General features: G+C 33.0%; 1 protein-coding gene across 11 annotated transcripts in view; it reads left to right on the forward strand.

Annotated features, from left to right (window-relative positions):
- LOC141551272 (phospholipid-transporting ATPase ABCA3-like) overlaps positions 1–18,852 on the forward strand; it is a 249,925-nt gene that overhangs the window by 73,238 nt on the left and 157,835 nt on the right. For all 11 annotated transcript variants that reach the window (XR_012484816.1, XR_012484817.1, XM_074282726.1 and 8 more), the window contains 2 exons: positions 8,810–8,926; positions 17,183–17,303. Coding sequence is in view for 9 of the 11 variants with exons in the window: in XM_074282726.1 (XP_074138827.1) it covers positions 8,810–8,926; positions 17,183–17,303 (238 nt within the window). In the remaining 2 variants the exon portion in view is untranslated. The remainder of the gene's footprint in view (positions 1–8,809; positions 8,927–17,182; positions 17,304–18,852) is intronic.

Consider the following 18,852-nt stretch of genomic DNA (forward strand, 5'->3'; position numbering starts at 1 on the left):
CTGGAGAGAGAAGGAGGTAGGATTACAGACAAGAATCACCTACCCAGCAAAACTGAGTATAATTCATCGGGGGGAAAGGTGGACATTCACTGAAATAAAGGATTTTTCAGCATTCAAGATGAGAAGACCAGAACTGAATAGAAAATTTGATTTTCAAATACAATATCTGGAAAAGCATAAGGAGGTAATCAAGGAATTGATATCATAAGGGACTTAATAAGGTTTATCTGTTTATATTCCTACATGGGAGGATGATACTTATAATTCATTAGTACTTTCTCATTATTATAGCAGTTAGGATGAGTATAAATAGAGGGCATGGGTGTGAGTTGAATATGAAATGATCATGTCTTTTTTAATTATTAAATTAAGGAGTGAGAGGAATATACTAGAGGAAAGGAAAAGGGGAAAGTGGAATGGTACAAATTATCTGCCATAAAAAAGAGGCAAGAAAAAAGCTTTTACAGTAAAGAAGAAGAGGGGGAGAAAAGAGGGAGTGAGTGAATCTTACTCTCATCAGAATAGGCTTAAACAGGAAATAACATATATATATATATATATATATTCTCAATAGGGGTATAGAAATCTATCTTATCCTGCAGGAAAATAGGAGGGGAATGGGATACTGGAAGGGAGGAGGATGATCAAAGAGAGGGCATATTGAGGGAGGGAATGGTCAATAGCAAAACACTTTGAGGATGGATAAGATGAAAGGAGAAAGAGAATAGAATAAATGAAGGAGGAATATAATTAGCAATAGTAATTGTAAAAAGAATTTTGATGCAAGTTTCTCTGATGACCCCTCATTTCTCAAATAGAGAACTGAGTCAATGTATTAAAAAAAATAAGAGCCATGCCCCAAGTTATAAATGATCCAAAGATATGATCTATTCCCAAAGGGCCATAAATGCATGCATATCCTTTATGTAATAATATCAATACGCATGAATGCCAAAAGAGATTTTTTAAAAAGAAAAGATATATACCAAAAAAATATTTATAGCAGTTTTCAGGGCAAAAAAAAAAAAAAAAAAAAAAAAAAAAGGAAATTGAGGAAATGCCCATCAATTGGGGGATGGCTGAATAAATGATAGGATGAGTTTGTGATGGAATATTATTGTTCTAAGGGAAACAATGAGCAAAATGCTCTCAGGAAAGAAAAAAAAAGCCTGGAAAGTCCTTCAGGAACTCGAATACATTGTACCCAAATTAATAACAATGCTGTATAATGATCCATAACTACTCTGAAAGACTTTATGATGAAAAAGACTATCTGTACTCAGAGAAGGAACTGATTTTGTCTGAATATAGATTGAAACATTTTCTCTCCCCCCCCTCTTTCTCCCCTCTCTCTGTTTCTCTCTCTCTCTCTCTCTCCCTCTCTCCCTCCTTATCTCTCTCCATCCCTCCTTTATTTTTCTTCAGGTTTTTTTTCCATTAGGGTGGGAGAGAGATGAATTAATTGAATTAATATATGAAAAAGAAATATACAGGGAGAGGTGGAATGATATAAATTATCTGCCATAAGAGACAAGAAAAATCTTAACACAATACAGGTAAAAAGAGGAGGAGGAAGGAGAGTGAGTGAATTTTACTCTGCTCAGAATTGGCTCAAAGAAGAAATAACATACACACCCAATATGATTATAGAAATCTATTTTATTTTACAGGAAGGGAAAGGAATATGAGAAGGGGGAAGGGTGATAGGAGAGAGGGCATATTGAGGTGGTCAAAAACAAATCATTTTTGAGGAGAGACAGGGTGAAAGAAAATAGAAAATACAGAGGAGGAAAAGCAGTTAGCAATAGTAATTGTGGAAAGAATTTTTAAGCAAGTTTCTCTGATGAAGACCTCATTTATCAAATGTATAAAAAACTGAGTCAAAATTACTTTAGAAAAAGTTCTCCATTTGTTAAATGATCAAAAGTATGATGTTCTCAGAAAAATCTGAAAAAAATCTTTCTTGAACTCAAAGTGAAATTTATTGTGTACAAAGTAATAGCAATCTTGTGAGATGATCAGCTGTGAATGGCTTTGCTATTCTCAACTATATATTGATACAAGATTACTTTACCAAAAGAGCTATAAAACCATGTATATCCTTTCACCTAACAATACCACTTCTAAGCATAAATATCAAAAAAGAAAAAAAAAAGATTTTAAAATGAAAAAAAAAGGAATAGGATCTTTATGTACAAAAATATTTTAGCTCTTTCACAGAGCAAAGAATTGGAAATTAGAGACAGGCCTACTAATTGGGGAATGACTTAATAAATTGTCCTTTGTGATTATGATGTAAAACTATTGTTCTATGGGAAGTGATGAGCAGGATGTTCTCAGAAAAATCTGAAAAAAATCTTTCTTGAACTCAAAGTGAAATTTACTGTGTACCAAGTAATAGCAATCTTGTGAGATGATCAGCTGTGAATGACTTTGCTATTCTCAACTATATATTGATACAAGATTACTTTGAAGGACTTATGATAAAAAATGCTATCCATACTCAGAGAAAGAACTGATTGTGTCTGAATACAGATTGAAGCATGCTTTTAAAAAAAACTATTTCTTGAAGGTTTTTTTTTTGTTTTTTTTTTGCAGAGGAGGGAGAGATAGATGTTTTCTTTCACAACATGAGGTTTATGGAAATATTTTACATAACATCATAGATGTCTTTTAAATGAGAAAGGGAGAGAAGCTGGAACTCAAACTTTTAAAAACAAATGTAAAAAAATGTTACATGTAACTGGGGAAATTAAAAATATTAAATTTCCAAAGGATTCTATATTTTATCCTGGCGTCAATAGAGAGTTAGTGGAGTTTGGTGGGGTTTGGAAGAGTGCGGAATAGGAAGTCGTGATGATAGAACTGTGCTTTAAGAAAAGTACTTTAGAAGCTATATAGAGCATGATTTGGGAGTAAGGATAAACTTGATTTAAGGAGATTTGAATTCAGATTTTATTCATATTTATTTATATATGTAATACTAACCTAGCACTACCTTCATTATCTGTATAAAGTGGTAATTGTCATTGGGTGGCAGAATTTCAATTGTCTTAGCACTTAACACTGGAGTTAACTACGATTAAATGAAATATTGAGCAGGTAATAAAATCTATTATTAATAATTAAATCTACTATTTGGATCTGACTCAGAGACTCTTCTTCTTAGGTCTATTCCATTCTCTTGGGTCACTTCTTACATCACTCATGTATTCCTAAATTTAATATGTTTTGATCACATAATTTATTGTGCACAAAATAACCAAGTGAAAAGGAAAATAAACACTTCTGATGGAAAAGTTGTCATTATATTTGTCACTTTTCTGTTGCAGTTCTCTTCCAGAATTTTTGGTGTGGATAAAAAGGATCTTAAATTCAAGTCCAAAGTTTCTGAAAAAGAAGGAATGGGATGAGGACCATTCCTTCTCCTGTCTTAGATCAAAAATTAAAGGGAACACTGTGAAGACTGTGTTTTTTCCAGTTTACCTACCTAAAGGCAGACTGAAATCAGAGTGGCTGTTGTTCTTTGGTTCTGAGTGAGTTAATAGTGCCAGCTGTTCCTCCATGCCCCAATAGTTCTCCCATCTTCTTCAAGGTTTCAAGTAATGATTGATACTCAGGTTTTCCTTACTTTATCCCAGCTTCCATTGCTCTCATCTTACTTGCTGGTTCAAGCAGAAGGGAAAGAGGAAAAAAAAGAGAGAACACAAAAGAAAGGCATCCATTTTATCCTGACTTCTGTTTCTGATATAAAAGAGGATTATTGTGATCCCAGATAGAGAAGTGGCAGCCTTACTCTGTGCCAGAATCCAGAATTGTTCTACAACAAAGACTTCTGCAAGTCTTTCTCTGAATTGTTTCCTCAGCTTAGAGGAAAAAAATAATTCAATGAAAAAAAGTACAAAGTAAATTCTCCTCATGTTATAGTGATTACCTATAGGAACTATCAGAGAATGATTTTAAAATCCATGTTCACCATTTCTGTGAAGGTGTTGTGCTAGTTAGCACTACATTTACAGTAAATATGTATTGTGACATTTTATCTCATAATTATAATTCCAAAACAAATAAAATTACAACAGCATGTTTCTAGTTTTTCCAGTTAGAAAAATGGTAAAACTTAATTTTGGTTTAGCTTTTTGAGATCATCTATGAAATAAAACTAACAAATCATCAGTAGAATTAAAAGTCTTTGGGAACAGCATCTCTTTATTTTTTGTATTTGTATTTCTAGCAATACAGTGTTTTGTACATTGTAGTCAGTCATTTTCTGTTGTGTCTGACTCTTAGTCACCCCAATGGGGGGGTTTCTTGGCAAAGATGCCAGAGCAGTCTGCCATTTCTTTCTCCATCTCATTTTACAGATGAGAAACTGAGAAAAACAGGGTTAGGTGACTTATACAGGGTCACACAGTGAGAAAATACCTTTGGCCAAATTTGAACTCATGAAGATAACTCTTATTGACTTCAGGCTTACCCTATCTACTATATAACCCAACTACCGTAAAATAATTTTTAACTCAAATCACTAAGAACTTTGTTAAGAACCCCTACAGGGTATTTAATACACTAAAAAGTTCCTACTGTGGGAGAGATGCCCAAGTGTATAAATGTTGTAGTCCAGTAGTTTCTATGATGTCTGTTTCTTTGTGAACCCATTTGGGTTTTCTTGCAGAGATACTGGAGTTGTTTGTTACTTCCCTCTCCAGCTCATTTTACAGATGAGGAAACTGAGGCAAACAGGGTTCACTTAATGTGAACTACCCAGGAAATGGAGAACACTTAGTCAACAATGTTGCCCTCCTTGTGACATATCCAGGAAGAAGGTACACACTTCTCTTCTCCACACCATTTTATTTATTCATTAATTCAACAGATCTTAAAGTTCTACTAAGTTTAATGCACTGTGGCAGGCACTAGAGGTTACAAAAATGCACAAGACAATTCCTACCTGCCAGGACCTTAACAAATCATACAGCTAATGTATGTATTCAAGGACTTACAATGGCAGAATCTTGTAAATGTTATATTAAGTGTTATGAGAATTTATAGAAAGGAGAAATCACAACTGGTGGGAGTGGGGGAGGGCAGAATACATTTAAGAAGTGAATATGGAGGCAGAGATAGGAAAGCATACAAGGCCAAGGTGAGGAGATAGGAAAGTCAAAGGAGGTTATTTTTAGTATAAAACAGTCTTAATCATGTTTGTAAGCAAAGAAGAAAGTGCCGCTCAAAAGAGACATGGAATATAGATCAAAAGAAAGTAAGAGAGGATGTGATTAAAGAGCACAAAAACTCACTAAGAGCATAAGTTGACAGGTTAAACATGGAAATAAGGAAGGATCCTGTATTGAGACAGGAAAGCAGGGGAAAAGGATGGGTAAAATTATACAGAAATTTGAGATGGAGAGAATGGAAGCTATAGAACCCAGCTATTTTGTAATATACTATACTTAAAATGTTTGTAGACCTCAGATTTTTGTCCTGGTACAATATTTTTCAGTGAAAGGCTCCAAACATCAAATCAGTATGTTTTCTAAGCACTAAGGCAGCCAAGTAATTAGTTAATTCTTCTAAATTATTTATAAAAGAAGGAAATGCTGATTTACAATGTACCATCTTTTTCTTTTTCTTTTTTTAAACTGGTTCTAAAGGAGAGAAAGGGAGGTCATTCTTTAAAAAAAAAAAATAATAATCTTTTGGAAACTGTCATAAGAATTAATGAGGTCCCTTGGAGGAGATTATTCTTCTTGTTCCTATTTCCTTGGAGTCAGCTTTTGCTACTGCTACTAATCTCATAAAGGATAGCAATGGGATAATAAGGCAGAAGATACATTTTTGAGCCTTGTAAGAAGAGGCAAATTAGATGTTCAGAGAGGAAGTAAATTCTCATACGTTTATGCTCCCCTAATTACTGCAAAGAACTAAGTCCTAGCACTTCTTTCATCTTATATATCCTCAAGAAAAAAATAGTAATACCCATCTAACTATTGATGAAACCAAGAAATCACAGAAGAATGGTTCCTTCAAGCCCTTAATTAAAGTAGTTTTCAGATTTACAAATAATTATTTTAAAATAACTCCAAAATTAATAATAATAATAAAAATAATATTAAATAAGCACAGTCTTTTCACTCTGATAATTCATACTCTTCTCAAAAATTTACTACCTGTAATAATGGCACAAAGATGCTATAAATGTAGGTTTGAGTTTAAAAACAATGAAGATTTATTTGGCTAACGTATGATAGAAAGTGTCAGTTATGGTCATTGTTCTCATTTTACACCCATGAACAACATGCAGCTCCTCATGCATCCATACTCAGGTTTACTAATTAATATTTATGAAGTATGGCCAGCATCACTGATTTTCTATTTTTCTTCCTTCAATGGCCCAGTTTCAGATTTGAGACATAGACAGTTGTATACATTCCAACATAGCAATCCATTCATTGGCATGATCTATAATTTATCTTGAAGGTATTTCTGTCATCTGGAGGCAAAAAGTTTACTTCTGAGTATCTCATTTTTATGGTGATAACCTCAAATTTACATTGGAATATAAATATTTATTGGCATCCATGGCCTTTGCTAAATGTACTTCACTATTGTTCTTTGGACTTTGTCCACTTTATTCAGAGTACCACTTCAATCTCATAATTCTTAGAGAGTTCCTAATGACTCAAATCAACAAATATTTATTGTGAAACACTAACAAAGGAATAGTTGAGGGTAGCAAGTTCTTTGTAGTAATGGGATGATAAGAAATACTATCAAGAGACTAAATAGAAATAAATCATAAATTTGTTAAAATGCTGAAAACTTAAATTCAAAAATGTAATTACAGGACTATAATACATTTCTAATTCTAGATAGTAATAATAATTCTTTTTTTTTTTTTTTTTTTTTTTTTGCTGAGGCAATTAGGATTAAATGACTTACCCAGTCATGCATCGAGGATGAGTTAAGTGTCTAAGGCCAAATTTGAACTTAGGTCCTCCTGACTTTAGGGCTGGTGCTTTCTCCACTGCACCACCTAGCTGCCCCCAGCAATAAGAATTCTTTAGGGATTCGTTTTCTTTTCCTTACTAATTACCTTCTGTGTATAGGTTTCCTACCCTGGGGAAATAAAAATGTGTTACAGTTGATAGTATAATGCTTCTCCAAGCATTCCAAGTAAATGTTTCTCCATGTAGCATATTGTATTCTTGATATTGGTTGTTCTGTAACATGTGACATACTTCGGGCTCACATGCCAAATCCACATGTATTAGTAAGTATCTGTGTTACGTTTTCTGTGGTACCATTTGTTGTGCGTGTATGTGCATGCACACTACTCTTATCACTTTCTTCTTTAACAAGAAGCCCAACCTGTTTATTTCACAAGAAATTATATATTATAGAAAAAAAGATACATTAGATTTTGAATTTTCAAAAGCTTTGGTTCAAATATTTGCCACTTAATAGCTTTGGGACTATATTTGCCACTTACTAGCTTTGGGACTATGTACAAATCATTTAACCCTTCTCATCCATAAAATGAAGACAAAATGTATGTGTGTGTGTGTGTGTGTGTCTGTGTGTTTCTGTGTCTCTGTGTGTGTGTATGTGTGTGTGTGTGTGTCTGTGTGTCTGTGTGTTTAGGGTAGATAGATATCTATGATCTCTGATATTTTGAAATCCTATGTGCTAAAGAAACACAAATAGCACAATCTCACTTGGCTGTGGAAGCATGCCCCTTGTTTTTCATATCTGCTATATTAGTTCATACTGCTTGTTTTTTCTACTAATTGTTAGAGCTAAATGATTGGTGTAATGCCCAGGCTAGCTTTCAGGAGATTCTCTGGAAGGGTCTTGGTCAGGGATAGAGTATGAAGTCTGGAGTCTGAGCTCAAGCTCACACTCTCATACACACTCTAGTCTGCTTATTTCAAATCCTCTCAGCCTTTAAATACTTTAGTACAATTACATCACTATAGCACACTGAGCATGTGCCAATTGTAGAACCATTACATCACCATACTAAGTACTAAGTATATGTGAACTAGAGAACCATCAATCACACTGAGTAAACACCCTGCTGTAAGTATCTTTGCTTCAAGTAGAACACAGGTAGTCACGCCCTCCTTGACTTATCAGAAAAAGGGAAATGGGGGGCCAAACCAGACATTGTCAGCAGGTTTCCTCTAAGCTAATGAGTCTTATACCTTACCCAGAGTTCCCCCACTCTCTGCATCCCTCTACAGATTGGGAACTTTATTTGCTAGTCAGTCTCAAAGGAAAGATGGTATTTTAAAAAAAATAAACTGCTTTAAAAACAAACAAACAAACCTTTTCCAGTTGCTTTTGATTGAAATTAGCAGATTTCTTCTAGCAACTGGATGCAAATATTAAGTTGTACTCAATATTTATCTGAAAAGACTTTTTAAATGGATACATCTTTCTGATATTTTTTTCTTCACTAAAGCTATCTTCTTGCATCTGACTTTTTGCTGCACCTTATCACCTTTTCAATATGATATATATTTACAGTATACAAATGTAATACAGATAACATAGATTTTTACTCCCCTTGCTCTAAATACATTCCCAGACCCACACATTACCTTCAAGCATTTATCAGTAGTTCTTCTTCATCTTGTTCAAGCCTCCCTCCAACCATGCCCTGGCCTTTTTAATAATAGAATTAGAAAAAAAGGACAACTTCATCCCTAACTTCTAAGACTTTGGTTATAATTTGCTGCACCAGGACAGCATCAGGTAAATGTAAAATAATTGAATAATTTTTTTCTTTTTTGTTCCCCAATAGGAGTATATGCACATCATGGGACTTAACAACTGGTTTCATTGGAGTTCATGGTTCTTCATGTACATGGTTCTCTTCATTATGATTATCTCAGTTATGACCACACTCTTCTCTTTGAAGGCAAGTATCTGATTTTGTCTTAGTATATTAGAATTCCCCTTTGAGAATAGCTTGATATATAGACCATGGTATAAAAACTCTGAGATTGATCTATGGTATTTATTAAATCTCTTAGGAGACAATTTAATAATAATTACAAAAGTAATATAATAAATTATATAATAATAATAAAAAATAAAATAATAATCACCAAGAGTAAGTAAAGAATAAATTCTTATAGACTAATTTATACTTCAAACTCTTTATGTTTTGGTTATATTTATGAGTGCTTTAAAAACTATTATAATATATATTTCTTGGAACCCACTCCCCTCCATCACTATAAAAAAAGAATGGCTTGGAGGTTTTCATTTTCCTTTGTTTTATGAGTTTCCATGTCCAAATAATTTGTCATCTATTTACCAGTCTGTTAATTATGAGAAAATTTGTATTTTACCAGATTGTTCCTTGAACATAAGACTCAAGATTGCTTTCAGAACTGTGCTTTTCAGAACTTGCAGTCCTAGAAAGGTTATTATCTATTGGCAAAGCCTTCAATTACACAAGACAAGCTCTATGCCACAATAAGACTTCAGAGTAGGACTTGTTTATTTTACATTTTGATAAAAAGAAAACTTTCATATGAAAAGTTTGAAAGACTTAGTTTGAGTCATTAATAAATTTATTAATTATGACTAGTAAATAATTAATACGAAGATGATTATTTGGCTTTCTTTCATAAATCAGAGACTACCCTTGGAGGCCTCCAAATGCTTAAAAAGCCTTTGGAAAGGGGATATACTTGAAGGTGGAAATCAACTTTGATTGGTTAACAATTAGTGAAGAGTTTGGGCAATCTCATCTATCAACAATGTTCTTCCAATGCTGGCTGAATGGCCTACCAGGGTCTCATTTCTGAATAAGGAATTAGAAAGGGAAAATCTAAATAATTGGTTATTACTTAAGAGAGAAATAACTATTTCTCTGAAAACATTAAGCTTACAGAAAGATGATTCAAAGATCAAGAGGTCATGTTTAAGTTTTCCTTTCCTTAATCATTTTAAAACACAGAAATAAGACAAAATGAAAAAACAGAATTTTTCTTTTTTTGGCTAAGGCAATTGGGGTTTAGTGATTTGCCCTGGGTCACACAGCTAGGAAGTGTTAGGTATCTGAGACCAGATTTGAACTCAGGTCCTCCTGACTTCAGAGCAGGTGCTCTCTCTACTGTGCCACCTAGCTGCCCCAAGAACAGAATTTTTCAAATGCACTAAGGAAAAAGAAACAGCAAAGAGCTTAAATTAATGAATAACTAAAAAAACTCCTGATATAATTTTTAAATACACTATGGGATAAAAAAAGGCATTGAGAAATTTATAGGAGAATAAGTCTGATGTAATTGCACCTTGAACTCCAGAACAAAGAATGAAATAGAAGAACCCTCTAGAGTAATGGAAGCCTAATAAAAAGAGTTGGAGGAAGAGATAAGAAATAGAATTATAGTTCTTAAAGAAAAACCTTAAAGAAAAATTAACAAATTAGAATAGAATTTTAGAAAACCTAAACAAAGCAATATAATTTGAAGAAAAACAAACTGAATGAATGAAACAGAACCTAAAATACAAAACGAAATGCTAAAGAAAAGTGCAAAAGACAGAAGTGAAAAGATACCTGGTATAGCAGTAGCTTCCAGCTGAGCCTATTGCATTTTGCATGAGAGTTTCTTAATTGGTAGAAAGAATGCACCCTGTATAAGGGGAGAGTGGAAGAGAAGATGAGAGATGAGAAAGGGAGAGTGAGAGGAAGAAAGGAGAAGGAAGAGAATGAAAGAGAGAAGGAGGAAGAGAGAAAAAAAAGATAAAGACATAAATGTCACAAATGACAGAAATATATAGGGAATCAGATCCTCAGTGTTTGTGATTTCTAGCTTATATCCCTAAAAACTTAAGGGAATTTCCCCTGAATAAGATTGGAATCTTTCTTTTGACTAAGAGAACATATCATCTTATTACCATCTAAAAAGCCATTTCATTTTTGTGTATTTTCTCATATATTCTAATCTGTATAATAATTTCTCTGATTTTTGTTTGCTATCTCCTTGTATAAATGAGTTTACTATTTTTGTTATTTGTGATTGTCTTTTGTGTTACTAACATTTGATGATAAAGAATCAAATCGGTGGGTATAAGCTAAAGGCAATACTATTCCTTTAATCTACAGTAGACCAGGAAAGTTGATACATTCTGAACCTACAAATTCTTAGGCCAATAATATTTAGTGGGGCAGATAGAAATAATACTAATCTATCATAGTTTTCTCAGAGAATGGAGTAATTGGCTTTGAGGCTCTTCTTCTGTTCCCTAAGTAGAGAAATAACAATATATTTTAGAGAAGCATGAGCAAAATTCCAGTATATTTCTCTGTGCATTTTGTTAGCCACATTTACATAACCCACTCAGACACCTTATCAAAAGGAAAATTGATCTAGCAACAGAGCTCAGCAAGAACATACCTAATAATTATTAGCCTGCTAGAGAAATACTGCAATATTTCATGTTAACTATGAAAGAAAATTATACTAATAGAACTAGAGGGCAAAGTATAAATCAGTGGAATTCGTAGGATACTAGCAAAAAGAAACCATAAAATATAAGCTCCAGTGCTGCCAGGTCAAAGAGAAAATCTTTCAAGTAAAAGAGAATCCATGTTCTCAGGATCTATGATCCTACTGTTTTACATAAATTTTTCTCCTTGTTCTGCTGGCTTCACTATGTATTAGTATATATAAGCCTTCCTAGGTTTCTCTAAAATTATCTTTCTCATAATATTTTACTTTACAATAATATTCTGTCACATTCATATGCCATACCATGTTCAGTAATTCTTTAATTGATGGATGCCTCTTTAGTTTGCATTCTTACCTTCACAGAGAACTGTAATACATGTGTGTGTGTGTGTACATATATATAGGTTTGTTTTTTCATATATTCTTTTTCTCTTCTAGATTTTTTTTTGGCATAGATCTAATAATAGTATTGCTGGATTAAAAGGCATATACAGTTTAATAGCTTTTAGGGCATGAACTAACATATCTTTAAATCAGAAAGGCACAGGTAAAGGTCAATGAATTAAAAAACTTTGAGGGATAGGAAAGAGCATAGCAACTTCTTTTATCAAGGAGTATAAAGTGTACATAAGAGGATATGAGTATAAGTTGACTTTGGTGTGATGATGATATAAAAAGGATGTTAAAGGAAGAAGCAGAAAGGAGAGGTAAAATGGGGTAAATTAAATCACATGGAGAGGCATAAAAGATCAGTTACTATAGATGGAAAGAAAGAAGAATGAGTTTCACCTTAACCTCATCAGATTTGACTCAAAGACAGAATAACATACACACTCAGTTGGGTATAGAAATTTATCTTACCCAATAGGGAAGTAGGAGGACAAAAAGAAAAGAAAAAAAGAAGGTAGACTGGTAAAAGGGAAGCCAGAATTAGTAGGGCAAAGGGTAAAGAGAAGAGGGGAAGGGTGATAGAAGGAAGGGCAGATTGAGGGAGTCATGGTCAGAAGCAAAAGATTGTTGAGGAAGAAAAGGGTAAAAATAGAGTATAAACAGAAGAGAAAATATGGAGAGAGACAAACAACTGTTAATCAAACTGTGAATGCAAATGGGATTACCTCTCCTATAAAATGGAAGTGAATTAGAATAGATCATATGTCAAAATCCTACAATGCATTGTTTATAAGAAACACAGCTGGAGCAGAGATATACACAGAGTAAAGATAAAAGTCTAGAGCAGAGTATATTATGCTTCAACTAAAAGGGGGAAAAAGTAGGAGTAACTTACAATTCTGATATCAAAGCAAAAATCAGAAATAAATCTAAATTAAATCTAATTAAAAGAGATAAGGAAAGAAACTACAAATTGCTAAAAGGTAATGAAGCAATATCAATACTATATATATATACACGTACCAAGTAGCATAGCATCCAGATTCTTAGAGAAGCTGTCAGTTACAGAAAGAAATAGTCAGCAAAACTATACTAATGGGAAGGGTCTTTACATCCCCCTCTCAGAATAAGATAAATCTAATCAAAAAATAAACAAGTTAAGGATATGAATATAATCTTGGAAAAGTTAGATATGATAGACATCTGGAGAAAATTGAATGAATAGAAAGGAATATGCCTTTTTCTCAGCAATACATGGCATCTGTACAAAAACTATGTATTAGGGCATTAAAAACCTTACAATCAAATGTGGAAAGATGGAACTATATGAACTAATGTATCATATGCAGATCATGATACAATAAAAATTACATGCAATAAAGGGCTATGGAAAGATAGACTAAAAATTAATTGGAAATTAAGCAGTCTAATCCTAAAGAATGAATAGGTCAAACAACAAATAATAGAAACAATAATTTCATCAAGAGAGTAACAGTAGTGAGACAACATGTCAAAAAGTATGGGATGCAGCCAAACCAATCCTTAGAGGAAATTTTATATATCTCAATGCTTACATGAATAAAACAGAAATAGATCAATGAATTGGACATACAACTAAAAAACTTAGAAAAAGAATGAATTAAAACCCCCCAATTAAATAACAAATTAGAAATTCTGAAAATCAAAGGAGAAATTAACAAAAATGAATATAAGAAAACAATAAATTAAGGAGCTGATTTTATTGGGAAAAAATTAGATAAACTTTGATTGATTTGATTTTAAAAAATTACCAGTCTCAGAAATGAAAAGGGTGAATTCACCACCAATGAAAAGACTATTAAGACAATAATAGCTATTTCACACAACTGCATGCCAATAAATCTGACAATCTAATTGAAAGGGATGTATATTTACAAAAATATAATTTGCCAGATTAACCTAAAAGGAAATAAAATACTTAACTCCATTTTAGAAAAAGATGGTGGAATAAAGGCAGAAACTCATCCAACCTTTTCCCCCACACAATGACTTTAAATAATGACTCTATAAACAATTTTAGAGCACCAGAATATCCAAAGTTTGGAGTAGAATATTTTCCAACTGAAGACAACTTAGAATGTTAGAAAAAGTCTGTGACACCAGAGTGGAAGTCCAACATGCAATCCTAGTGCAGGCCATGCCTGTGCAGTTCCAACACCAGGCCCAGCCTCAGCCCCAGCCCCAGCAAAGCACTCTGTTGCTTTAGCACACTAAATTTTACAGCTACAGTGGGGCAGGAACCCTCCTAAAAGCTCCAGGACAGAAAAAAAGTGCTTGGGGTCAGATCACTAGAAGGATTTCTGAAAGTAACTGCACAAAACTACTGAAGCTTGGGACAGTGCACCCCCCCCACCCTGGAAACAAGAGTCTTACTTTAACAAAAAGTTAAAAGCCAAAAATAAGCAGACTACAAAAAAAGTTTTTGATCATAAAGTTACTATGGTGACAAGGAGGATCAAAACACACTCAGAAGAACTCACAAAGCTCTTACATCCAAAGCCTCCAAGAGAAATAAGAATCAGTCCCAGGCTATGGAAGGGCTCAAAAGGGACTTTGAAAATCAAGTAAGTGAGAGCAAAAATTAGAAAAAGAATTAGAATGGTGCAAAAAAAGCTAATGTATTTTTTCTAAATCTACCAATTCATCATTTCCTACACCACAGCAGTGCTCCAACATTATGGTATCTGGGTTTTTGTTGTTTTTTTTTATAGTTTAAAACAACATTGATTAAAATGAGTGACATGGTGTAATTTTCTTTATTTTTTCTCTTTTTGATTAAGACTGTTTTAGCTTTAACTTTGTCTGAAATCATTATTATCCTTGCTTTTTTTAAAATAAAATCTGTTCATCATTTTATCTATCTATAATATATCTATATGTTTAATTCTCTCTTTGTAATCTATTCCTGATATGAGTAAGATTTCAAAATTATTAGGCCTTCTACCTCATCTAATTCCTCTGTTTCAGTTCTTGTTCTCACATCTCATTTGTATAACATAATTACTCTTTTTACCTTTTACTATATAGATTTTACTTTTTAGAATCACATCATACTCAGCTCTATCCCTGTTTTCTTTCAGACTATCCAATTACTAATGATAGTCTTAGGCTTATGATTTACATTTTCATGTACAAAAACATAAATAGTTTGTCCTTATTGAGGACTTTGAAATTAGTCTTTGTTTGATATCTTATTTTCTCTTGGATATTGCATGTTGATTTTTAAAATTAAATTCAGGTCTTTTGCAGCAAAATCCTAAAGGTCTGGCGTTCATTCACTGTTTATTTTTTTCTTTTCAGAACTAAACTTAATTTTTCTGGGTATGATATTTTTGTCTGCAACCCTAGTTCATTTGTTCTTTGATATTTGGTATTCCAAGATCTACAGTCTTTTAATGTAGTTGCTTCTAAGTCTTGTGTAATTCTAATTGTGGCTCCACCATATCTGAATTGTTTTTTTTCTTGTTGCTTGTCATATTTTCTCCTTGATCTGTGGGTGATATTCCCATGGATTTTCCTTATAGGATCTCTTTCAGGTAGTAATAGGTAGAGTTTTAAATTTTCTACTTTTTCCTTTTTCACTTCAAGGAAAACTTTCTTTGGTTATTTCTTGTTTTATTATATCAAAGTTCTAATTTTGGTCATAGCTTTCAGGTAGTCAAATTATTATGCTTTATCTATTTCATCTGTAATCTAGATATATTTTATGAGATGTCCCATGTTTTCTATATTTTTGATTCTTTATACTTTTTTTTTATTTGTTGGTCTCTCATAACTTCACTGGCTTCCCCTTGCCCAATTCTGATTTTCAAAGAGTTATTTTTTTCGAGATTCTGAAACTCCTTTTCTGGTTAGTTGATTTTCTTTTCATAATTTTCTTGTTTTTCTTGGATTGTTTTTTTTTTTTTTTTTTTTTTTTTTTTTTAGTTTTTCCTCAATCTCTCTCCTTCGATTTTTAAAGTCTTTTTTGAGTTCTTCTATGAATTCTTTTTTGACACGTAAAAATTTAATGTTATTCTTTGGGGTAGGGGAGACTTCAATATTCTCTCCTTTGAAGATAAATTCCTAAATTAGATTCTTTATTTTTTGCTTACTCTTTTTTTAAAAATTGCAATAGATTGTTGGTATAACCTCCTCCCATACCTCTGGGATATGGGAGATGGTGCTCTTTGTCTCAGGTTCTCTTTTGATTCTCTTCTCCAGTCTGGGACCCCAGACCAAGAACTCTACCCTCCTGTAAATGTTGCAGCCAGCATCTAACCTGTCCCACTGCTTCTGCACTCAACCTGCCATGTGCTTGTTCCTTTTCATCCAGGACCCCATCTATACACAGTTAGGCCTATTATTCCTTATCAGCAGAGTTTCCTAGAACTGAAGCTATTTCCCAACCCAGCTAGTCCCAAGGCTGGTCACTTGCTGTTTCAGCAGAAATAGCCTAGAATTATTTACACTTCACAGGAGCCAAACCTCTTTCCTACTATCTTTCTTCAGATCTTCTCTGATTGTCCCAAGAGGACCACTGCTAGTATTATTACCACTCTATATTCACCCTACCACAATGCATTGATATGCTAGGAAGCAGAATTGTTCTGCAATTACAGGCATTTCAAACTGGATATCTCCTTGCACCAAGCCATTTGTCAAGAGCATACAGAAATATCTCCAAGTAACATGCTTCAATGTCTTGGAAATTCACTTGATTTTAATGCCATTGAAAGCTTAAAAGCTTTGAGGAAACTTCTTCAGAGGTATGTTTAGTATCCAATGCAATATATAAATGTAGTTTCATGTGGTTTCATAATGAATTAAATATGTGTCAAAATCTTGGGAACTCAATGCAAAATCATATTCAAGTGATTATAGCAAAAGGAGAACATTAAAGCTTTTTGTTGTTTTTTTTTTTTAATTCAAGTTTATTTTATTTTTGCTGCTGATTTCTATCCTCTTTTACCCCTTTCTCACCCCTATCCATACCCATTCCATATCTGAAATCATGGTTCAAAATAATTTTAAAGAAAACAATATGAAATATAATTGAATACTATCATTACTTAAAATTATTTAGGTTTTTTTAGTACCATATTAATTGACTTCCATTTATTTATATTGTTTTCTATATTCATTAGTAAATTGATTTACTTAAATTTCTTTTTTAGCCATCTGGAAAAAGAATTTATATACCTTAATTAATTTAAGGATATTCAATTATTTTATGTTTTTCCTTGTCTTTCTGAAATAAAATTTATCTGTGTGACTGAATTATTTCAATGATTATTTTGTAGATGGATTATGATGTGTCAGTGCTCACAAACAGTGACCCAGCTTTGGTGTTTTTCTTTCTATTATGTTTTGCCATTTCCACCATTTCCTTCAGCTTTATGATTACTGTGTTCTTCACTAGAGGTGAGTTAAAAGAATATTATCTTGTAATTACTAAATTTTTCACACAGATTCAACAGGATTTAAGTTCTTTTAAGCCTTCCTATTGGACATCACTACCACCCTATTACTTTTAAAAGTTCTCATAGAGAACAGAGATTCTTAGGCATTATTTAAGCCTTTCAGAGTAAATTGTTTATTCTCATGAGTTGATATTTTAATTTATTTGAGGAGTTAGATGAAAATAATTTTAAAATCCTTCTGCAGAACCCTTTGAAAATTAATAGTATAGTGTTTTTTAAATTGTATTTCTATATGGCATCCCTTTTTAATTTCTTTCCAATTCATAATAACAAGCCAAATTTCCTAAAAGACTAATACCCAGGCATACTATAATATAATTACTCACAGCATAATATAATTTTATATAATTGTGTGTAGTATATAAAAATGTAATTACCCACTCTGTTGATTCTCATTCCCAAAAACATAGCTCACAAGCCCTCACAAATGTATCATGCTTTAATAATCAGGAAGATTACACACACTGAAATCAAAAGCAAAGTCATTCATTGAAATTCTTTGCAAGAACCTGTAGCTACAAAGGCTGTACCCCAACCTCCTATGAAAAAATAAGTTATAAAACTGTAGTATGTCTCAGAATTGTAGGCATCCACAGGAAACACATAGCCCAGGTTCTTCAGATCTCTGGTATTACAAGCCTCCAGGTTTTTTTTTTCTCTTCTTAAGTCATTATGCTGCTTATTCTGGGCACAATATTTTCTACTGTCACATCCCTCTCTGCTGCTAAATATCCCTCAACTCACTTATTTCCTCAGTTCTGCTGCCCTGAATGACTAAGCTTACTGCCCAGTTGTGTCTTCTGACTAGCCAATAGCTTCAAGCTGGTGTGTGTCTGTGTGTATGTGTGGAGTGTGTGTCTGTGTGTATGTGTGGGTTGTGTATGTGTGTTTGTGTGGGGTGTGTGTGTGTGTGTGTGTGTGTGTGTGTGTGTTGTGTGTGTTCATGCACTCATAATAGTGGAGATAGGAAGGAGAGAGAATTCCCCCATTCCTCATAAAGCAAGGATCAATTCCTTCTCAAGAACTTAAATTTTTTGTAACAAATTCTCTTGTTCACTGACAGTTTTCACAATTCTTAGAAACATCTTGTCTTAAGAACCAAGACGAATTTGACATTTTTAAAGTGTTATTACTGATATTTTTGACCTTTTAGCTAGCCTAGTTGCCCTTTAATTTGATCAAGTTCATTTGAGATATTCATATTTCATAAAGGGATAATGAAGTATAAGCATTGCATTACATACTTTATTTAGCCATCAAACATTTATTAAATCTATGTGCTAAGCACTGTTTAGGATCTTTACACTTTATTTTATTTTTAAAATTTCCCCTTATATTCTATAATTCATCAGTTGGGTTGAAGGAAAACAATTTACCAATTTCTGATCAGCTTCCCAAAACTATTCTCTCTCACCATTTAAATATTCGGTGTCCCCAGAAAATCAGTCATAGTGGTCTTGTCTATATGTCCAATTCTTGATAGTACTCTA

This window comes from Sminthopsis crassicaudata, chromosome 1 (genome assembly GCF_048593235.1).
Source record: "Sminthopsis crassicaudata isolate SCR6 chromosome 1, ASM4859323v1, whole genome shotgun sequence".
In the NCBI taxonomy this organism is placed as follows: Eukaryota; Metazoa; Chordata; class Mammalia; order Dasyuromorphia; family Dasyuridae; genus Sminthopsis; species Sminthopsis crassicaudata.